At 40.1% G+C, this 24,558-nt stretch overlaps 1 protein-coding gene across 10 annotated transcripts in view; it reads right to left on the bottom strand.

Annotated features, from left to right (window-relative positions):
• The window catches only part of msi2b (musashi RNA-binding protein 2b), a 248,973-nt gene that overhangs the window by 152,730 nt on the left and 71,685 nt on the right, over nt 1-24,558 (bottom strand). For all 10 annotated transcript variants that reach the window (XM_067507483.1, XM_067507488.1, XM_067507487.1 and 7 more), the window contains exon 6: nt 18,116-18,208. In XM_067507483.1, coding sequence (XP_067363584.1) covers nt 18,116-18,208 — 93 coding nt within the window. The remainder of the gene's footprint in view (nt 1-18,115; nt 18,209-24,558) is intronic.

Below are 24,558 nucleotides of genomic sequence, written 5' to 3'. Positions count from 1 at the left end.
AACAATGTTAGCTGCAGGGCCAACATCCACTCACACAAACTCATTAGGAATCCATCAGCTCCTCCTGACAGTCCAGCCTGACTTCAGGATACCTCTAACAAAATGTGAAGCCTCAAATGAGATTTTTCTTTAAAGCTATTCCCTGATGACGGCGATTTTACTTTACGCATACATGGTTAACATTTGGAAGTAGAAAGGCTTAAGGTTATGTTTGGATCAACACACATGAATTTATTCCACATAGATTTCTAAATACATCCATCCATTATCTTTACCTGCATAGTCATGGAGGGCTGAAGCCTATTCCAGCTGTCATAGGGTGCGAGGCGGGGTTCACCCTGGACAAGTCTGCAGTCTGTCTCATAGCCACCAAACTTACAGGAACTTTAGAGTCAACAATTATCCTAACATGCAGGAAACTGGAGTGACCACAAGAAACAGCCGATCAATGTATTTAATCTGTGGACCCTCTACATTTCTAAACACGAGATAAAATTTATATATGGCCAATAAAGGAGTTGAGTTGTTGCCAAACAATTATGATATGGCCGGGATGTACATGATCCCACCCCTTGTCCAAACAATGTACCTTTGTCCACAAGACTATCAATAGTGAACTACAGCATTACATGGGTCTTTATGGTTGTGTTCAGACTCTTAGAGCACTTAAAAATAATTTGAATGTTTTTAAACTTGCATCTATTGAAGGCATTTAAATACCTAAAGGAAAACACCTCAATTAAAGATAATGCTATTCAGTGGTTAAATTCCATTTGTCCAGCCTTCTGCAGCACAAGCCATCAGACTGTTAGAAATACAATGACCCATGAGTTTTTGGGTGCGTTTTGTCTTCCATTTGAAACCTTCCCCAAATTACAGTATAAGTGGAAAAGCTCCACTGCTGAAAGTGTAAGCATGATGCTACTGCAAGGAAAATGTGTGTTGGACAAAAACACTGAAATTACAGAAACTACAGAAATTATTTATATATTAGGCAGAAAACAATGTATATTTGCAGGTATTTTTATAGCTGCATTGCAATAAAAAGCCCTGACTTAAGGCGTGAACTTTACAGGCTAGTGTTAGATTATCAGAACAGAGCAGCGCAACAACTTATATATGCATGGAACACATTATCACACAAAGAAGCAACCACTACGAACAGCTTCATTAAAAACTGCTGCGTGCAGAGTATGCTGAGTTATAAGGGCAGATGCAAAAGTGAAGGGGTTATTTTGCTGTGATTACCCTCTTGTATGACACAACAGCTCTGCTGATATGAAAGGAGACAGTTAGTGCATCATGAGGCACAGTTGAGACCATCACGACATGCTACTTGCAAGTACCAATTAGGATTCAGTGCTGTGAAGTGGATTAATGGAACACTTATTCAACCCCAGTAAACAAAATAGCACTTCACCCCTTGAGTTCAGTGTCTAAATTAGCTCTGTACCCGTGAAAGAAAAGAGGTAATGTGTTTAACACATTTTAATTTAGAGGCAACTGTGAGCAGGCAGGATTTGAAAAATACACTTTGCATTGATAAAAGCCAGATAGTTCTGAAGTCAACTGTGAATCAATTCATAAGCGATTGTCAGAGAACTGTTGGCCCACATGAACTAGCAGCTGAAATTCTGCCTGGGCCAGTGTGTGTGTGTGCCCGGCTCTGCTGACTCACAATGACACTGCTGATGCTCCAAGCCATGACTAATCCAGACAGTCCAACCCAGCACACCCCACCCCCAACCTTCTCCACAAAACACACACACATAGCTGGGGTGTGTGTGTGTGTGTGTGTGTGTGAAAAGCCCAGGTTAGGCAAGAGGAGGACACGACTAATGTCTTTCGTTCTGGCAGCCTCAAAGGACACTTAGGTATAAAGCTAACACATCACCTTAACAAATATTGCTATTTTTAATATTTTGCATTACACTCAATATGACATGGATGAGACAAAAACCACCAGCAGGGGCTTGAGTCAGGCCTGTAAATGGTATTGAGGGGTAGATTGGAACATGTTACAAAGGGCAAGTGACCACAGTGAGGCCATCTCCCAGGAACGGAGCCAGAGGTGAGACGCTACTTTGGCTGAAACCTGTTACTAGAACTATATCAGGGGATGCACTTTTTTTTTCAATATCATTACCTTTTACAAAATTAGCATTTGACATTATCCATATTAATGCTTGAGTGCATGCTATTCAGGTTAGTCTTGCAGAGGAGAGGACATGAACAGTGTAGCACCTGAAACAGCCATGCTACTTGACAAAGAATCCATAATGTGTGTTGTCTTATTCTGAGGCTTTCAGAAGTTTGATGTGCATGAACAGAGCACTTATTAATAATATATTTAACAGCAGAAATATTAGCTAATATTTACAGTGAATATTGCTCATCATTTAATTATAGTACTATACGTAATAGCCACAAATTTGACCTTAAAGTGTAAATCATCATGAGATCATGAGCGCCAGCAACTCCTCACACTGCCCTTGCAGCATCAAGCATCTCTCTGCCAGTGAGATGCCATTTAGGTCAAGGTCTCTAATGAAGCCTTATGATAGTGTGAAAAGTTCATGGGAAATCAAGTTCACTGTACTTACTGGACTCATCAAGGAAAAACCTCATGAACCTTGAGAAATTCCAGCTCTGTTCTAATACCACTTTGAGAGCAGTACCAAATAATTTCTTAAGAAGATGAACAAAAGTTGGAAATCAAACTTTTGCTGACAGGTTTACATGGAAATATCACAAATTGTAAATGTAGTATAGGGCTTTACAATCCCGGTGACCTGGATCTGGGCTGTGAAAAACAAATGCCACACTTAACTCTAATCATCTTCCCTGATCCACATGTTACACAGACAAAGTGACACATACTCAAGGGTTCAGAGATTTAAGGCGGACTCTACACAAAGGTTAATCCACACGTCATATTTTCCCAAAGGGAACACAGATCGCTCTTCTGAGGCTCTTTGTCCTAATTCAAAATAATTTGTTCTGGACAAGGTCCCCCAACGCCAACGCGGAATTAAAACACTCACCAGCGAATCCGTTCAGCTCACTGAGAAAGAGGCGCATCTGCAGCTGCGGCAGATGGTGAGCAGGATTTTGTCTTCGCTTGCTCTGAGCAGGCATTAAAATATTGAGCCATTAGGGCCTTTTGTCAGAGAGAATAAGGTGTGATGGGGAGGAAAAGTGTGCTCCCAAACACAGACGCACACTTCTGCCAAAGCTTCAAGAGTGCAACTAGAAAACTGTGGAGAAAAAATAACAGCAGAAACTGGGTCTCACAGGAAAACACACGAAGAAAAACTTTGTTACGAGGCCTTGTGTTTAATTGTAAATATGAACGTTCCATTCCAGGTCCCTCCCATGTCCATGAATTGTTTATGATCTTAAATATAGTAGAGGTTCTGAAAACATATGAAATGTAATCTGTACAAAGTGACAGCAAGACACCAAACAGCCACAACATTACTACCACCTGTTAAACACAATGCATCACAGCAACCGTGGATTTAATCTTGTGGGTGAGTTATATTTAAAAAGGTCACATTAGCCTCTGCTTTGCTCGGATTTACAATTATACTTTCTAGCCATTAAATGGAAATGTTATTTTCTTAATAGCAACAACTGATTTAGTGTTGACACAAGGTTAGTTTCTATTCACTTACAACTGATTATATTATGATGTGTCCAGATCATATCACAGAAGCTAAATGTCATAGAAGCATTTGGCTTGGTCAGCTGAAAATGTCAAAAACATGGTGGAAGTGGAGAAACTATTTGATAACATTTACATTTTCAAAAAAGAAATTGTACTGTACATGAATGTGAGACTGTTTGGGTGTTGCCTATGAAATCTCAACTACACACACGACCAAAACCAGGCAGCTCCTGCCACTGTGGGTCCTGCCAGTGTAAATGGAGTGTGATACCCCAGAGATCTGTTGGCTTGGTGCTGGGTGGGCAGTAGCCTTATAGGCAGATGAGTGCTCCAGTTGAAGCCTCATTTAACACAGCTCACAGTGGTCAACATGGCCCAGAAAAAACAGGCAAAAATCTGGGCTCAGATCACCTTCTACAATCTGCCGTGGGGCCGCGAACAGCACAGACACACAGCTGTAAAGACCATACAAAGCACATGTTGCTGTATTTCTACTTATACAGAGGGAGTTTACTGGGGATTTTTTTTATAACACGAGTCAGATTTTTGTAGCTTCAGTCTTAACTTTAACAGTGCACTTACCCAGTCGATTGCTGACATGTGAAATTTGGCTCCAGAAAGACAAGCAGTCAGATGATCAGACAGGTTGGTCAAACTGTTAGATATAAGTAAACAATCATCACCTCAATTATCCACTAAAGGGATGTACTGCTATATGTAAGCTTGTGATATCACTATAATAATATTGTTGGAATGTGATAATATCTACAGGGATATTAAATGTTTTTTGGTTAGTTTTTATCCTGTGCTGTGTGCTGTGGCAGGTTACAGTCTAACTTGATGTTGTTGCAGAGAATTAGTAGTGGCAGAAGCTATTTGGGTGGATAAGCTGTGTAGCATTAGCAGCATGATTTTTTTCTGATTTTGGGACAGATTTTCGAAAAGAAAATCTAATGGATGTTTTTTAGAATGTTTTTTAAATTGCAAGGTCACAAAGTATTCACAGGGGATTGGTTGAATTAATTATTGACCGCAACATTTGCAAATTCCTGAAGGGTCCCCACTATAACCCACTGCTCCGTAAAGTCGCTATAGCAATCTGACTACATCCAACCTAGTGACATCGCATTCAATGCAAAACAAGTCAGATCCATTGCATTACAAGATATCACAAGATTATGAACCACATGGAACATAACTATGTATAGTGGGCGTATCAACCCCAACAGTCAAGGACGTAAAGTTTTAAACGCAGTGACATAGAATTTTATTCTACTAAAGATTCTCCTTATATGTTGGACCTGTTATCTCTACATGCCGGTCACATACAGTAACACCCCTAGAAGCTGACATCAAGGGGTTATGGCACAGTCTGAAGCCTCAGTCACATGAGCAGTGAAGTGGCTTGAACATAATTGGCCCTTCTTGAAGTAAAGGGCTATTACAGAATAGTAAGAGAATGAGCAGTTTCAAGTGTGTGGCAATTAGGAAGCAACAATTTGCTTTGCAGCAGCCTTGAGGCAGCAGCCTGCACATGATTCTATGAACAGTAACTACAGGCAACAAGCTGAACTCTTCTCCATCCTCAAAGTGGGCTTCTGCAGATGAGGGAGAACAAGATATAATGAACTTACCTTCCCTGCTCACTGGCAGAGTGCATGCTATCATTACTGAAAATGAGATTTGCTATGCACACACTAAAAGATAATTGACCTAGAGACTGCTCCAACTAGAGATCTTCCCCTTGGTTACAAATCAAGGTTTTATTCAATGGATCAAATGACTGGCCACAGGAGAGATACAGAGCTCAATAAAAATCACTTTCCATCCACCTAGTTCTAGAACCTGATATACATGTGAGTTGGGGGGTTGTTTTAGTTTAGCACTCCTTATCTCCGTCTAAGCATCACTGCTATCTAAGATATTTCTACAATTTTCATATATCCATCATTTACTGCAGTTCCAAGAACCAAACATTCTTTGGATGTAGCAGAGACAACGATTACAAATTATTCAGTTGATCATAAAAAAAATGCACGATTTGAAACAATGGCATGGTGTCACAGTAACCTTGACCTTTGACCTTTGACCACCAAAATCTAATCAGCTCATCCTTAAGTTGGAAATAGGAAAGTGCAGTTTTCCTGATATATTGTGTTTGTGAGCTTGGGCAGGTGGATGTACATGCCAAAAACAGTATAGTGCATCTGCTGATGTGGAGTCAGAAAAACTTCTTCTGTGTGTCTTTTAGTAATATTACAATGCTGGTAAAGTACCTGCTTCTGTGTTTGTGAGACAGGAAAAATACTAAAGACCAGGCAGCAGAGTACTTGCACACGGGTGATTTTCAGGACAAATGACTGACTGATAAGTCCGTCTTTTATTCCATACAAAGCCGGTTCACAAAGACTTTCTTAAGCTTTACTGAAGTTGCAGCATTTTCATCTTGTATGGACGCATCCCTATCTCGCATCCACTCATGTCTGCAATGACTATTTTGCGTAATCATAAAGTCTGTGTAATTTCCACTAGTCCCAACAAGAGCATTTTCAAACACGTTTTCAGCTTCTCTCAGATGGATGGAAGCCACCTGCTGCTTTGGGGAACAAGAAAGGCATGTTTCCTCTTCTTGTTCTCCCACGTCTATTTCATCTTTTAATTTAAGTATTTGTTTCACCGATGAGACAAAGTTCATATTAAACATCTCTGCTCTGTAACTTTAATCAAGAATAGGCAGGAGAAACGGCAAAAGCAGAGGCAGACTAACAGGGTGACGCTCTGGTTGGTGGAATGTCAGCAATGCTGAGAGTTGGTAATTACAGTAGCAAAGAGCTGGCTTCCAGTAATGACTGCTGAAAATTGGACAGTATCTCTGTAGGAAAATCTATTATGGCTTCAGGATGAATGGAAGCACAACATGAGAATCAGAGAAGAAGAAAGCCTGTAATGTGAAATAATGTGTGGATTAATGGGGGTGATTTTGTCTTCCGATCAGATCTAAATGACTGTGTGGATCTGGGAGAGCAGCCAGGACTTCACTGTAGATTCTCTTCATACTGTTTGCTTCACAACACACACTGATTGCCAGAGGATGTGGAACTCTACATACTATCGTGCTCCTTGCTTAAGTTGCTTGTGGCAATTTGCAGATTGTAGGAAATATTGGCTTCAAAAGTCAAGTATTTAGTCTTTATTAACAGCAGGATTTTCAGTAACCAGAGTAAAATACTGTAGCAACCATTAGCTTTTTCGGTTAAGTGACAACACTGTATTCTTCAAACAACCTTAACACGTCACGCTCAGTGATTGGTAATGTCTGCTCACTGAGTGTCATATAACAACAGAATTCTCATGTTTAAGTCATAAACTAGGTAACAGCCCAAACACAAGCAGGGTTCATCATAAAAACCACATTTCCCTTTACCTGTCTTTTTAATGAGCCTATGGCTTTAACTTTGGGTTCAATGTCAAAAGACACTTTGACCTGGGATTTGAAACTTGACTGGTGGATGGACAGCTCTACCCACTGAGTGTGACTCTACCAACATTAGCTTATGTTTAGCATGGCAAACCTGCTCAATGCAAATGTAATTTTGTTGTGAAGGGAACATAATTGATTATTATGATCCAACATACATTTTGAATAAATAATTGCTACATTTAGTAACAGAAAGCAGATTGTTTGCCTCTGGTGTGGCACCAAAAGACTTTGGTTGACATTAGAGAAAGATTGCGACTGTGTGTGAAGTGACTTTGGAATTGTTCTCTATCAAGCCATGTTTTTCTCTACACAATGCCCACGTTCTCATACTGTATCTATCTGCGGGATTATTACAATGATCTGATGAATGAGTATGCAGTGAGGCCAGACTACACTAGAAATGTAGGTGCCTGGTGACCAACATTGTATAGTCCATCACTCTTCCTTGCTTTTGCCAATTACGTGATTTTGGCCACTTGTCATAGTGCTTGGCTTCTGAGTTCAACAGGGTTCACTTGTTACTTTCCAAGATGTGTGTACTATGCGCATAAAAATGGGCTGGAGGTTATAGAACAGTAGAGGAAGCCCCTCAACTTCTGAACTCTGTTAACCTGATTAACAAAGCAGCCCCCACCACACACACACACACACACTTCCCACCAAGGGACTGTGAGAAATTCTTAAAACTTCATTAAAATCCAGATAGTGTTTGTGTATCTCAGTTAATTAGCATGACAACCAGAGTCCTTCACCCCTTCGCCTTGTGATCTAGACTCTAGCAGTGAGAACATTCCGTGACAGCTCACGTCAAAGTAATTTAATTATATCGAGGAGAAGCAGCCTAAAAACAAAGGGTTCAGTTTAGTAATGCTGTTTACTTGGCTTTAAAACCTCCCCTTCCATCACTGGTAGTTCTGTAGCACTTCAATAATAATCTAGTAACATAGTTTCTACACGTACAGAAAATAATTGACCACATATTGTCACGGGGTCTCTATCCTCTATAAAGTCACATTTGTAACCTTCACACTGGGTATTTATTTGTACAGTGGTAACAGCTGTACTCATTCCACAGCACCTTGCCACTTGAGTGCATACACATATGTCATTGCTTTTCATTTAACTTAGTCAACCATAATTGTGTTATTGATTTTGATATTTGTAATGGCAAAATTTCCTAACCACAAATCTTCTTAGAAAACAGACAGTTTCCTGAAATTGTACCTTAAATGGATACAAGTTTTTTTGCCCTCAAAAAGTACACATCATTACCTTGATGTCCAATAATTAGCTCTAGGGGGCACATTGGTGTAGATTGCACCTTGGGGGACAGAAATGGACTCTCTTCTCTACGTTAGCCTTATTTCTGGGAGCGAACACTGTCAGATATTAACTGATGCAACCTACTCTGTGAATACGACCGTATTTAACCTGATGGGATCTTAACACAGTTTGTTTTAGACAGTTCACAAGTTAAGTATTCTGAAATAAATAAATAATACATGTGAATTTGTTTTGTATAGATAGGCAGAATCATGTCATCGTGATGCAAGGAGGACAGACCCAGTAAGGCTTTACTCATGGGAAGTTGAGTTTGGCTAATTTGGTGGTTTAACCTTGTAAGTGTACAGAGTACGCAAAGATATAAATAAAAAAACATGAAAATCATGGAAAAAACTATGGTGGAGGACAGAAGAACTTCTTTCTTTTTGCCAGATCAAGGACAACCTCCAAGAGCCAGACTTATCTTTGTCAGTGTGTATGATCCAAAGATGATGCAACAGAAGAAATACAGCAGAGGGAGTTTGCAACAACATTTAAACCACTGGTAAAACTCAGAAACTCAACCTCAAGACTAGAACAAAAAGCAGCCAGTAGAATGACCTGTAGAGTTCTGCATCAACCTGTTGACAAGGTCCATCAAGATCAGCTGGTAGTAAAACAGAAGTACAAAATGGTTTGGAGAAAGGAAAAACTGCTCATAACATCATCTCAGCGGTATGATGAAGGTCGTGTAGGCATGTGTGGGTCGCAAATGCTTGGTTGTCTTTATTGAAAAAGTGACTGCTGAACCTCACTGATTTGAGCTTTACAGTGCAGATAGACAATGAAAAGCATAGCATAACAAGAGAACCGTGAAAGCAACCTACAGCAAAAAAAATTTACTGCTTAACAATGGTCTAGTCAGCGATTGGACCTGAATCCAAATGACCTCCATTTCACTTGGTAAATGTAAAGCAGCCTAAAACAAGCAATAGCTGAACAACACAATTGCAAGAGGCTGCACAGAACATACATACCATAAATATATCCACTATCCTAACCGCTTATGCTGTTCACCTGTGGCTGGATCACACTACTGCTGTTACACACTAAATCTCCACTGTGTAAGCACAGTAATCATATAAGATGATCAGCCCATTAGGCCCTTGTACCACACTGCAGGCAAGCAAAAAAACTAAAGTTAGAGGGAAACACATGATAAATCAACATGGCCACATGTGCCCAGAGCTGATGGGATACTCCTGTTTCTAAATCATGACCCAGCAAAAACCTTTCTGTCATTTCTGTCCAATCAAAAGCTTATTCTAAATATGCAGGGCTTTTTAAAGATTTTAAATAAGATAAGTGAGCACATTAGCCTGACCTGTGGTCAGCTGATGTTTTACACACCTGATAGGCCATTAGCAAACCATTCAATAATCCATTATCAGTTCTTACCGGCCCATATGGCTGGATGCCACCTCCCAGAAGGTTTATTAGGTTGGTATGGTGCAGTGCAGTGCACCCAGCCAGTGCTGCCAAACCTACCATAATACAGCAGTTACCACCTTTTAGTTCTAGGCATAAATCTATGTAGTTACCTTCCGTCACAAAGAACATGTGGCTGGGTTTAGGCACCAAATATTGGGTTAGGGTTAGGGAAGCACTGACTAATTTAATGCTTCTAAATGTTTACTTGTTTTAGCATTTACAGTAAATAAAATACAATCAACATTTTATTACGCTTCCTAATAGTAGTGGTTAAACTAAAAGTTTACACATAAAATATTGCTGCTGTTGCTATAATTAGGTCCAGTCCTACATAATATTACAAAAGATCACGAAGCCAATCAGGGGGAAAAGGTTCATAGCATTGTATAAACATGAATAAAAACATTTTCACAAAGAACTGTGTAAAGTGTTACTGAGTTACTGAGTTACTGAGCTGATGACACTTAGACAATCAGCCCACTCGGCCACCAAAGAGACTCTTGCCTGGCAAAGTTTCCTTTGAGCAGGGTCCTTTGAGCCATTCTTTTATATTACAATATAACCTTAATGGACAGGTTTTTGCTAAAGCTGGGTTTCTGTTTCATAGGAATCCACTGGAATGCAACACATGCCACATTTCTGCAAGTCATGAGAGCCTCTTGACTTTCATACTGCACAGAATGAGAGATTCAGCAGTAGTCTGTCTGCTGTGTAAAGATACAGCTAGTCACTAAACCGCAGTACGGAAACTCATACGCAAGGATGGAAAAACATTTTTAAAAAGGTCTGTAATTCGGTTGATTACCACGATATATTATTTATATCCAGGCTATTACAAAAGAATGATGCTCAGCTCACAATTTTGCTTTTTATTCACTTCATGGCAGCAAATAATAAAATTCATTAGTAACTATCAAAAGCAGAACACCTGAGAATAACATTATTTGCTTCTATTATGTGCACTTTGGTGCAGCTGATGATACTCTGCACTGCTTCGTGCCCATTACCATCGTATGCTTAATCACAATGAAGGCTACTTTCAGGATGGGCTAGAAATGATACCAGTGAGGCTAAATCTAGAAATGAGCAATTTAGTTTTAAAAAGTGCTGCAAAGACAAGTGTAGAATCAGCCTCACAGTTCTTGTTAAATTTATTGCTACTGCCAGTTAAAACATGCATTGTGTGATTTCTGTCTCTCTCTTTGTTTGTGTGTGCATTGTCAGTTGTTGGAACTATACAATAGTTCAGAAAGTATTCAGATGCCTTCACCTTTTTCATTTAATCAGTAAATGCAGCAACAGCAACAACTAAACATGCGTAGCAATGTTTTCCACACAGACCTTTGGTAAACTGTCCTATAGTAGCAGCTGTTACACCTAACCTGTACATCTTCATGTCAGTCTGACTGTTCTCCAGACAAGTGTCAACCTGTGGTAAATGTTTGAAATGACCATCCTTGTGTTAGTGTGTGTCTGATGTTGTGCTTATCCCTACGTGGCAGCTGTAGCTCACTTGGCGAGCAGTCGTTCACAAACCACAGGGTCAGTGGTTCAACTCCCAGTTACCAAGTTATCCTCGCTGTGTGCTACTTACTTATAAGTTGCTTAGGATAAAAGCATCTGCTAAATAACTACTTGTAACTGTAACAAGCTTAAGTGTATGTGCAGTGCAGCTCAGCCCACTACAGATTCTGCATCAGTCCCTGTTTCAGGGTAAACTGACCCCTGCTCCTGTCCCTGGACCAGCCAGCACCAAGGCTGCTTCTGAGTCAGCTAATGCTCAGCATGTTCCGTTTCTTGACTCATCTTAGTAAGGACATGAATCTTAGCAAGGACATGATGACATAATGTTTGCATTTTGGTGCACTTGGGAGCAAATTAACGTTTGGTCGTACTATAGGTTGGGTCTTGATCAGGGTTCAGTCAAGGCAGTTCTCAAAATGATGCGTTGCGATCAGAAGAGGTTCAACTCTCTTGTTGTAGGTCCGTGTAGAATTTAACTTGGCTTTACTAAAATATGCATCACCTTGCTATATTATTAGCGACCACTTCTCCTGGTAAAGGTTTCAGGGGTGGTGGGGCTGTTCCCTGCAAGAACATTTAAATCTATAAACTAAATAGTTTTTATTTTTAAATTGACATGGTGTGATTAAGGGTGAGACTTTAGAAAAAAAGAAGAAACGTATTTTATTGCTAATATAGAGATTTGAAGAAGAGCCCCATCATTAACAGCAGATTACATCTTGAAGATCCACCCTCTCCATCAGACTCAGTCATCTCAAGGATCACTCCAGGACTTCAAAGACAATTAAAAAGAACTGCTATTTGTGGGAAAGATTAACTTTCGAAAATGTGGAGGAAGAAGGAGCCATTTAATCAAGCAGCAAATGACCTGATTGAAAAAAATTACAGAGCAGGTAGAGGGCAAACTTTGCTCATTCCACCCATGAGTCATGCTAATGTGCAGAGAATTAAAATGGACTGTGCCCTGAAGAAATCTGCGAGGATGGTCGGGTGAATACATGACTGAATAGAGCACAGCCCATCACACTCCCAAGAAGGCGTTTCAACACAGTAAACTGGCCTCAGAGATAATGTTTTAGGAGATTATATTCGCTCGGTTACAAAGAATAACCCAGCCAAAAACAGCAGGGAACTTTCCTTTCCCTCAGGAGTCCACCACCAGCCCAAAACTGAGTGAATATTAAACTGTTTGTCTTCTACCTGTTCCACTGTGGCTGCCTTTATTCGTGCTGGCAAATGTTTCTGATAGTTTTCATATGCTCGTGTTGTAAGAGCCTCTTCGGCAGCAGTGATCCGACTAGGATAGAAACTGATAAGCAGCTCCAGAAGCTGGGGGGCTTGTCTGTAGGCTACAGCAGAAAACATGCTGAACACATCATTTGGCCAGCACCTGAGACGGGGACATGTCTCCCATTCTTTTGAGTCTGTCAAGTAAAATATTCTAACCTTGCATCACAAATTAGAAAATCACAAAGGTAATCAGGTTGCTTGTACAATGGATCATGGCTAAAGCAGGAGCAGAAACTTAGAGCAACCTGTAGGGGACTTGCCACAGGTGCGATAAAGAAAAACAAGGCACTGAAGCAGGAAGCTGTCATCTTACAGTCATCCATTTAGTGGTTTTTTTTTTTTTTTCGGTACCTGCATCAACAAATCTTAAACTAATAAATTTATAGTGTCTTCCCAAAAAAAGGGGACCAACAGAAATGTGACCATGTTCTTATTGTGTTCACCGTGTGTGTCTAGTTGACAGCTGACTCCATTTTAGCTGTGATAGTGCCTCCGATTTATTGCCTTGGATAATAGTTTTCCAGTTGCAAAAGACAAAGCAAACCTGGAGCACAGTGGCTCAGCAATGCACACAAACCTACTGTTCATTTGCTATGGTGCAAATCAGTGTTCTGCTCACTGGTTAACTGCATCTGGGGGAGGCACAAGAGAAGAGGATCCCATTCTGTGGTGACAGTTAATATTTGTATAAGTAAAAATGTGTAACGCGTAGCATGATCTGAGATGGGAAAAAGACAAGATGTGAAAACACGTGTACTACCTCTGCTTTGATTTCTAGTAGTACAGGTGATTGCTGTGTTTAGTTTCCAAGTCACACTAACAGTGTTGAAAATATCAAAAGCATAAATCCCACTTGAAAGTAAACATATATCCCATATTACAGTCACTGTCATATGACAGGTCAAAATAAGTCCAAGGCAACATATTTAAAAAAAAGCCATCCATATTCATCTATTATCTGTAACCACTTGTCCTGTGTAGGGCCATGGGGGGCTGGATCCACCTTGGACAGGTCCAAAACAGAGTGACATACACAGACAGACAATCTCATTCCTACGGGCAATTTAGAGACCAATTAACCTAACATGCATCTCTTTGGACTGTGAGAGACAACCGGAGTAACCAAAGGAAAACCCCCCTCAAGCACGGTGAGAACATGCAAACTGGGCCAGGGATGAAAACTTTTATCTGTGAGAGAGGGGCACTAACCACTACCCCACCATGCTGCCCATGAACATAGTTCTCCAAGAAACACAAAGTGCTTTTGCAGCTGTGTGACTTATGAGTCATGATATTGTTGTAAAAAAAAAAAACATTAGTAGTGATGGTTCATATAAGAATGTGTCTTCACTTGAGATGAATTCCATGTCTATCCTTCATGACAAAAATCAGCCACTGGAACTATGTGAAAGAAATGCAAATAAATGTTAAAGTCTCATGACTGCATTCATCCTGTGGAATGGAGAGCAGTTGTCTTTTCTCTTTCATCTCTCTCTTACTTCCTTTCATTTGTCCCACTCCCTCTCATCTCCTCAGAGAGCTGTCCTGAGAACACTGAACGCTGAGGCACTCGAGAATTTCAACCACATTTAAACTATTTCATGTTTTCTTACTGCTGCGCTTTGGAGTCAAAGCTGTCCTGTCCAAGGGTGTTTCAAAGATAAAGTGTGTGAAGAGCAGCTGCTAAAAACCTCTGTCCTTCACGTAACACATGCTACTCAGTTCAAGACTCCAATCCACTGACTGATGCTGGATTCTTTATGGGCACTTCTGTTACTGCAGGGGTAAAGTTTCACCGACTGTGAATAGAAGTATTCACCCTCTGAGAAAGATAAGGGTACTCTGAATGTGCAGGATGTTACTCAGAGGAAAGGCTCTCGTTGGTTAGTTCTAACATTTCCATGCATGAAGTGCCGTATACCACTAGTTTTAAAGCTAGTTTATGGTTTTTCTACTTGCTCTTGGACGAAACACTGTGGACATTTACATTTAAGCCATTTAGCATATGCTTTTATCCAAAGCGACTTACAAGTCAGATACAAGTTTACATTTCATGAGTTGCAAGTGCAAGAAAGTTTTTTTTTTAAGATTTAAGTGCATAGGAAGGTGAGGAATTGTTCTGTTTTCAGCAGTTTTTTGAATATTGGGAGAGAGTTTGCTGAGCGTGCAGAGTTTGGTAGCTCATTCCACCATCGTGGAATCACTGAGCTGAAGAGTTTTGCTTGATGCCTCCGTGTGGTGACATGCTTCTATTTATACTGCAACTGGAGAAGTGTACAAATACATGTTCCATACACATATGGCTTAAAAATGTAAATGTCTTTAAAAATATCAGTAATAATGGGTTTAAAAGTTGTCTCTAACTCTGTGGCGTGTGCCAAAGCCCTTTATGCTGATGCTGTCAGATGAAGAGGAGCAAAAAAGAACCAGAAGTCCTTCCAGTTATTTTGGATGTTCAGCCACATTCTACCTGGACCTAGAAGTGAGCATCAGCATAAGTATCTACACTAGGAGTTCGTTAAAAGAAAAAGGAATATATACATACATACATAAATGAAAGGCAATAGCTGCTGCCATCTCGATTAAGATGATACTGCATTTAGATCAAATGGAGGAAATGGTGTCACATCTGATCTCCACTTCCATACACTCATAAACCTGACGTAAGGTGCCCAAAAAAGTGTGGAGCTTCACACAGTAGCTACAAAGAAAAAAGACCAGCATTGGAAAACACACACACACACACACACACACACACACACACACACACACACACACACACACACACACACACACACACAGAAACACCTATCAGAAAGAGCAGCCTGTGTGGAGACAGAATATGACCTGGGTGCCCCAAACCACATGCTCCTTATTTTCTTGAGGCACAAACACAAATGCACACACGTACAAACACACACACACACAAACACACATTTCTCTGCTTTTGCATTCTACAAATTGACATAATGTACTGCATAGCTAATGAGGGCACTAATCCTTAAACTTAAACTTACAGTTAAATGCATAACCCCAACTGTTCTACCACACTGGTGCCACACAAGTGTGCACACAGACACACACACAGTGTGAATACTTTATTGTCCCTAAAGTGTAATCGCTTTTGGGGACAATAAAGTTATTCTTGAGTCTTGAGACAAACCATGTTGACATGAAAGAACTAGAAAGGCCCACAGTTGTGTCACCTCATGTCACCTTCTGAGTCAAACAGTGGTACCTGAACACAGCATGAACTGCTACCATGTGCACTCCACACCTGAGTGACAGGACATAACAGTAGGTGGCAGTAGTCTGTATTCCTAACTGGAAGAGGGAAAGTAAAAGGAACTGCTGTTATAAGAAGCACAAGCATTTCTACACCACTCGCTCACAACATACCTTTTATGGCTTATGGTCATTTACTTTCTTTTGTCACTTTCTCTTCTTATTTTATTGTTCTGTCCATCACTGCATGTCAGTATTAAGAGTAATAACACTGGACCTAACCGAATAGTAAATAGTCCTGATCTGAGGATTAAAACGCCTGATGAGTTAAGAAACTCAAGCAGTCTGACAATTAGACCGATTTATACATTTCTTTTTTTTTAATGAGTAAAACATTTCAGGTGTGTCACTTAATTTGAGATCATCTGGTTAAACTGATGGTTTGTTTCCAAAAAGTTTATTGGAGACAATAATATAATACATAGAAGGTGGCTATTAAAATACCCATGTACTAGTGATTATCCAGAAATGCTTATTTTGAGGGACAATTACTTTATTTTTGCATCAAAATATTACTTAAATAGTTTTAAACCCTCTACAAATTCTCCGCTCAGAGGTTGTTTTACATCAGACGTTGGTTGTATTACAACTGATACTGAAGTAAGAAAGCAGATGTGTTCAGTGGAACCACTTTTATAGCTTAAAATGCCATTAACCAATCATTATGTGGGACCACAGAAATGTATCTTTTTATTTAGGTCACATTTATAACATTTTGACCGATTTGCTCCTGAGTGGCTCCAAACAAAATGTGAGACACAGTGTAATTGTATCACCAACATGTCTCAATTACCACATGAAATAAAACAGCTCCATTCCTCCCTACAATTTAGCCTCTGCTCTAATTTTTCCTTCCACGCTGTTTTTGTTGCCTTTGTGTCCTCTCCTCTCCATTTCCCTCTCAACAGTTTGGACAGTTTTCACTGTTTTACTCTAAAAACATAAAATGTCTCATGTACTGGACACAGAGATGACACTGATGCCTGGCGCATGCGCTTCTGCCATTCTAGGAAAAACACAGTTTCCCATGTACCATAGCAGCAATGACACACAAAGGCCAATGTGCCACATACACTTATCACAAATCATCTAATGCACTGCTAGTGTGCACAGAGTGGTCACATTTTGTGGATTCAGCTACACATAACGCACCAAACAGTGCTGCATAATGACTCCATTGACCTGGTTCTAAATTCTTCATAGCCAAGTCATGACAGTGCAGCTCTTTAATAATTGATAAAAGCAAGAATCTTTAAAACCTTTAGCTGCACACTTTTTTCTGATAAAACAGCATAAAACACACACATAAAATATGTGAAACTTGCACACACACACACAATTATTAAATTAAATAACGTCAATTTTCAAGTCTTAAAAAATATTTTTCAGTATTAATGTGGACTTAAGAACAAATTAGAATAGCAGTTATGCACAATACATTAAAACCCAGCGTTATTCTTACTTTTAGCTTAGTTCACCTCACAACTTTGCTAATAACTTAATTGAAGCTGGATTGAAATTGAAGCTGGATTTCTGCAACTGATTGTTTGCTGGCAGAACAATCAGCTGAGAGAGAGAGAGAGAGAGGCTGTGTGGATCAGAGCACTGAGCACAGCTTTTCTACAGCTCTTAAATACTAAAAAAACCCATAGAAAATCAATATGTGGCAGTCGATGATATTGTTGTGGCTGTCACATATAAATGAATATATGGGATACAGTTGGAAAGAAGGTGGCTGTAGCTGCGGCCTGACTGAAACATGTGTCAGTAATTCCTATTGTTTTTGAATAGTTGGATCCATATTTCGCCACCCTTGCAGAACTGCCTTAGGCACTTGCCTAGTTCACCTCTATGAATGTGCCTGCAGTCATGAGACTGGGTCTGGGTCAATTCTCTTGGCTGAATGTTTCTACAGCTTCACCACAAAATCAGGCTCACAAGAGAAACAGCAGCAGTCTTACTTCAGAGCTCACACAGCAGAACTAAACTCATCAAACTGCTTTCAACCTTCAAAAGAAACAGGTCCATTAGCCCTCACACGCACACACGCACACACACACACACATAAGCCCAGGGCAACCCAGAGAAGAAAACACTCTAAATGGTCTTACCTTGCCAAACTGTTCAAAATACTGCTTCACATCTTCAATTACTGTGTTGGCTGATAATCCTCCTACAAATATTTTCTTTGTTCTTGTGACCATCTGGAGGGAGGAAAAGACACAGAGAAAGACAGTAATGCAGGTGAGAAATATTTTTTTCTCAGCAAAGAAGGAACTTTTAAGCATCGTGTGTGTGTGTGTGTGTGTGTGTGTGTGTGTGTGTGTGTGTGTGAGAGATTGTGTGGCATTCACTGCAAGGACATGGAAGTGAGGACTATTTTCTTGGTCCTCATCTTTTCACATTCTTTGATGTTCAGGTCTGGGTTAACGTTAAGTTTGGGATTAGCTGTGATAAGTAGAAAGAGACTGGGGAACTAGGGATCTCTGCACCCTGTCAGTGGCTGATGGCTGATCAGTGTAGAATGGCACCATCTTCTTTGTGTTTGCTTGAAACAAAAATTTTATATTCAACCCCATGTAACACTACTTCTCTCTCTCATACCGAGGCAAATACTCTCTGTCTAATCCGAATAAGAGCTTAAGATCCAAAAAAGACACTGACCCACTGCAAACACTCCACTCACTGAACTGCATCATTTCATATTCAGGCACTGCAGCTGGCCTCAATAAACTAAATATAAACTACTTTGGGTCTGAGCAATAAGGGAACCCATAAAGGTCTCTGGGACTACAACATCCAAAGAAAACAGGTGAACAGCAAAACATTACTAGAATCCCCATTTTGGCCTGGCGAGAACATGCGGCAACACAAAGTTAAAAGCAGTAAACAGCTCAGGAAACTGTCAGTGCAGAGCTGTCTGCAGACGACATGTTGTATTTCGTCATCTTCGTTGCTGTCTGCTGAGAATTACAGGTGTCATTTTTCACTGCCGAGAGACACCATTAGCTCATTTGGTGGCTAATACCAGCGCTGAAGCCAGACACACTTCATCTTAATGATGAGGATGGCTGCTGCCCCTGCTGTGACTGCAACTACAATAAATAGCCAAATGGAGAATTACGGGTGTGTAAGTGAGGTGAGAAAATGAATTAGCGTACTCCATATTGCAGCAGCCCAACCGGTGTCTCATAGACATTATGGGACAAATTTATGGCAAGCTTTTTACAACACTACCGTAATTACCACCTTAGTAAGCAGGGCAGGGTGCCATGATGGCTGCATTTAAAGGCAATCATTTTATTTCAAAACCTCCGGGTGGTCTTGGTGTTGCCACTGATCAATGTACTGTATATTACCACACCTTCACGTATTGTAGTATCTCATCTGAATCCACACAAAAGTCGAGTCAGGTTGATCCACATCGCCATGACATTTTGCTGTCATTGCAATAGTGTCATTACAGCAAGAGTGAAATGTATATAGCAACTAAAGCATTTAGAACAAATTATTAAAAAAATGTAAAAATAAGCACTGGAGAGAAGGTCTATAAATGAAAACAAGACAAATTACAGACATTTCCTGCAGTTGTTGTATAGGAGTTTGTGTAAAATGGAAGTACACTGAGTTGTGTTCAATGTACATAATTAAAATGACATTTAACAAGCTCTCTTTCCAGAAAAGTGTGACTGATTAATGTGGACAATCCACATCCACAGATTACAGTGTTTACTGTGATCAGAGTCACTTTCCTCTAAAAAAACAGCCCCTGTGAATACGCTGGTCTATAAAATGCCCACCCAAGCCCGGCTCCTGTGAATGACTGATCGGTGTCAGTCCTGGGGAGGCAAACTGCCTTATTTCAGCAAGCCCTGTGTCAATTTACTGCGTCTCGTGTTCGTAGTGTTTTAGGATTAATATGGATGATAAAAACTAGTTTCAGGGTTGAAATACGAAAAGATTCTATTTGCTTGAGGGGTATGTTGAGAAAACACATTTTGCTGGATACAAGTACAATATTTGCTTTTGAGTGCTCTCCGATATGAGTACAGGCACAAGTACTAACCTGTTTTCTTTTAGTATTCATTGCTGGACAGTGAAATCCTCATCAGTCCTTTGCAGTTAAGGAAAACCTGCAAGAACGGAAATTCTTACACGTTCTTCTGGTGACAACTTGTAGTGGGGGGTGGTCCCCAGAACTAAGCCCTCAGATCAGTTTGGTTTGCAGGCACCTAATATCAACTGTACCTTTTACACTCTTGCAGCCCCATATAAGCCCACTCCTGCCTTCATGTGTGAGCATCAACACTATGCAATTACAATATTGTTGCACTGAGGTGCTACTTTCAGTATTTGTACAATGTAGTCTAATTTAACCTCTTTGCTTTTATTGTACATAAGATAAAATACTCCAGTTTGAGTAATAATAATAGTAATAGTAATGCCACAAGATGCAAACATTTTAAAAGCCATTCGAGTAATTCTACACAGTAACGTAAATGGTTAATAGTCGCTTAGGAATAGGAATGTTGATTCCTATTCACCCATTCACACACCGATGGCAGTGGCAGCCATGCAAGGTGCTCACCTGACCCACCCACCAGGAGCAACTTGGGGTTCAGTGTCTTGCCCAAGTACACTTTCACATGTAGCCGGGAGCGGGGATTGAACGACTGACCCTGTGGTCCATGGTCAACTGCCTTACAAACTAAGCTACAGCCACAGCCACATAGAAGAACGTAGAAGTAGAACAACAACCCTTATTGTCATTGAGCACATATACATATAGCACATGTTACAATAAAACTCTTTCTCTGGATATAACCCATCCCCCTGGGGGGAGCAGTGGGCAACCATGAGGCAGTGCCGGGGGAGCTAGCGCTGAGTGTCTCACTCAGAGACGTGTTCTTCATAGATGTTCAGGGACACACGTGAATGTCCTCAGCTTTATCGTATACAGTATATATTCAATAGCATGGACAGACAGCGAACTCCCTAATTTCTCCCTGGAGAAAGCTGGAGAGGACGTCAAAGCACAAGAGATTCCTTTATTGCAGTCTTACACTGCCCAGCTGCCATCTGTAGGGGTGCTGAAAGGGACTGTGGAGTGTAGTGGAGTGGGAAAGGATGCAGTTATTTATACACACCAGTCAGTGACCTGCCTAATTTTTGTAGGTGCCCTCTGTGCTGCCAAAACAGCTCTGACCTATCAAGTCATGGACACCACCAGAGGTCTGAGGTGTCCTCTGGTACGTGGCACTATAGTGTCAACTTTGTAATTTTTAACTGTCCAGAGTCCCAGAGCATGCCAGCATATCAAATCAAGACTAGTTCAATGGTAAATTGTTTTAAGTGGCCAATTAGGACAAAATCAAGACACCAAAGGGTTTATGGGCCGTGACACACCGAGCATCATAAAGTGATGCAAAAGTGTGGCTTTAATATGATAAGCTAAAAGATGGTAAAAGAGGTGCAATCTGACTCATCATTATCTGACGCTGTGGGACGACAGCATGTTTCTTTCTAGCTAATGTCAGTGAGAGGGATCCTTCTGATTCAATGTTAAGTTTAGTAAATGAGGAAGCAACAATGAGGTCAGGAGCACACACATGAAAAGTGCTGCTTCTTTACATCTTCATCTCTACTGGACATTCCAGTCAAGAATATTTTTACAATGGTGTTGGCATCTGAAATTAAGAAACTGAAGACCAAGTGATCAGCATAATTCAAGAGAGGACAAGGCCCCGTTCTTCAAAGTTTCCAAGTAATTTAAGCTTACAAGCTCATGTGTAAGTAGCTCTAATCCAACTACACAATAACCATATTTGAAATCACAAAGGTCAGATCCATCCCTGACCAGCACGTAACTAGGTACTGTGTCTCTAATGATGACATTACATTTTACTGGGAAAACCAATCCTCAATCGAGGGGGACCCCTTCCCATTTTGAGCACTTTTTTTGCTCCACTAACAAAAAAGACAGTATGAAGCCTTACTTCTCTAGCAATTGTGCAGATTCAGGTATATTGCATTTTTCTGGTCGCCTAATGAAAATGATTCTGAGCTAAACTTCACAGCTTCTACCCCTTTAACCGTTGACAGTTATTGACAACTCATTCAGAAGCAATTAAATGCAGCATTTCTCTGCTTCTCATCCCTTTGTCTGGTTTATGTCTATAGTTCTCTTTCTGCAAAGATCCATCCTCATGAATGAGGATCTGCCACTTGTGAGCAGTTGGAGCAATTTAGGCAAGAAAGAGAGAAAAGAGGCTGATGTTTCCTTGTAGAAAATATCAGTTAGGTCGGGGTATCAAACTACTCACAGTTTCTACAGTCGGACATGTTTGCAGCTGTTCTGAATATCCATAGTCGAAGTTACGCTGATTATTGTGGCATATTAAAGGGGTGACACTTGATAAATGGTACCAAATGAGGTTAACAGCACCTTTAAGGAATTCATAGCTTGGGCATGTTCAGTCAAAATGTGACAAAAGCAATTGTGCGAAGAATTAAATAAGAGCCACTCTCACACCTCCATACACCTTGTTGAGCACTGTATAAAGTGGCAGTAGTTGCTGTTGTCAGAAGGTTTTGTCAGATCCAGCACGTGGTTACACATCTGGAAGAAGGTTTCATACACTTTCATACAGAGATAAGATGAGCTGGACAACCCTTTCTTTAATGCAGATCTATTCCAACTTTTTTGATTCCAACCACAAATCTGAGATTTAATTACTTAATGTTCTAAGAGCATGACACAAAGTGTTAAGTTTTCTTGTCAAGGTGGGTCTCAATATAGGAGCAAAGGGTTATTAAATCAAAATGGTTTGTGCCTATGCAAGCATGAACTCAGAGGCAACATAGAAGAAGTATAACCAAAGCTGCAACATCTGCTATCTCAGGTTGGAAAAAAGAACTCAGACAACAGACTGAAATGACATTGCTGAGGCTGCTGTAAAAGTTCATGCAGGAAATGCTGATTTTCTGCCAGATGCCAGGAGGGGCTGCCTGGCAGTGCAACAGCTGCTGAGGATGCAAGCTCAAACTGTGTTCTGACATGTGTGGCTTAGGAATCATCATGATGGTTTTAGATTCATCTCACTCATGTGAACTGTTAAACTGCATGATAATCAGTTCCTAACCTCAACCATGTAGACTAGTTATTTTACATAAATCTAACCACACCAGTATCAGTCAACATTCAGAATTTTGTATTTGTCCTAAAGGATAACTCGGGTCATTTTCTAAATGAATTATAGTTAAACAACCCCCGTGTGTGTGTGTGTATATATACACACACACACACATGGGGGTTGTTTAATACACATTTAATACACATACACTATATTGCCAAAAGTATTTGCTCACATGCCTTTAGACCCATATGAACTTTAGTGACATCCCATTAATCCATAGGGTTTAATATGATGGCGGCCCACCCTTTGCAGTGTGTTTATGAAATACATAATACACAGTGCTCGCAGTCTTCGCCCTAATTCATCCCAAAGGTTTCTATCGGGTTGAGGTCAGGACTCTGTGCAGGCCAGTCAAGTTCTTCCACACCAAACTCACTCATCCATGTCTTTATGGACGTTGCTTTGTGCACCTGAATTCATTTATTTGGATGGGTGAGCGAATACTTTTGGCAATATAGTGTGTGTGTGTGTGTGTGTGTGTAAAAAAAAAAAAAAATATATATATATATATATATATATATATATATATATATATATACATATATACATATATATATATATATATATATATATATATGTATATATATATATATATATATATATATATATATATATATATATATGCAATAACTTAGGTCTACAGCCCAGACAAATAAGCTAATCCAAGTAACAAACTGACAGACATTACCCATTAGTAGAGGCTTTGCATTGTACACAATAAAAGTAAAAACTGCATTTCAGAAAACACAATGACATTCCAGCCTACAGGAAAAGATAGTGGCAACACTGCCAATTTGATTGGATAGAACCGATATCAGTCATCAATGCTAATCATCATAGCTAATCATCATTCATACAGGGTCCCAACAGTTCCAAATTTATTGCAAACGTCTGCTAAATAATATAGACCAATGGATATTTTTCATCCATCCACCCATTATCTGTAACCTTTTATCCTGTTCAGGGTTGTGAGGTGCTGGATGTAATACTTCCTTCCATACAGGAAGGCTGCAGCCGCTAGGTTCATTTGAACTGGGGACCCTCTAGCTGTGAGGCAGCTGGTATAAACATTTGTTATACTGCTGCTCATACAGCAGAGTACAGACATAGACAGAAACAGGTTACATTTGGAACTGGGTTATTTCTCTTAAGGCAGGCAAAGACAATGTAAGCAATTAACTGCTGTATCCTAACACAGAGCAGATGATATCAAAGGTTAAAATATACAGTAATTGTAAGAACAAAGTGAGTGAACAAACTGAGTCTTGGCTTTATTCTGTAAAGTGCCTTGAGCTGACTTTGTTGTGAACTAGCGCTATATAAATAAAGTTGAACTGAACTGAATTGAATTGAAAGTG

The sequence above is a fragment of the Channa argus genome, chromosome 6 (genome assembly GCF_033026475.1).
Source record: "Channa argus isolate prfri chromosome 6, Channa argus male v1.0, whole genome shotgun sequence".
Lineage (NCBI taxonomy): Eukaryota > Metazoa > Chordata > Actinopteri > Anabantiformes > Channidae > Channa > Channa argus.
Note: the sequence above shows the minus strand (reverse complement) of the source record. Positions and strands in the feature narration are given on the sequence as shown.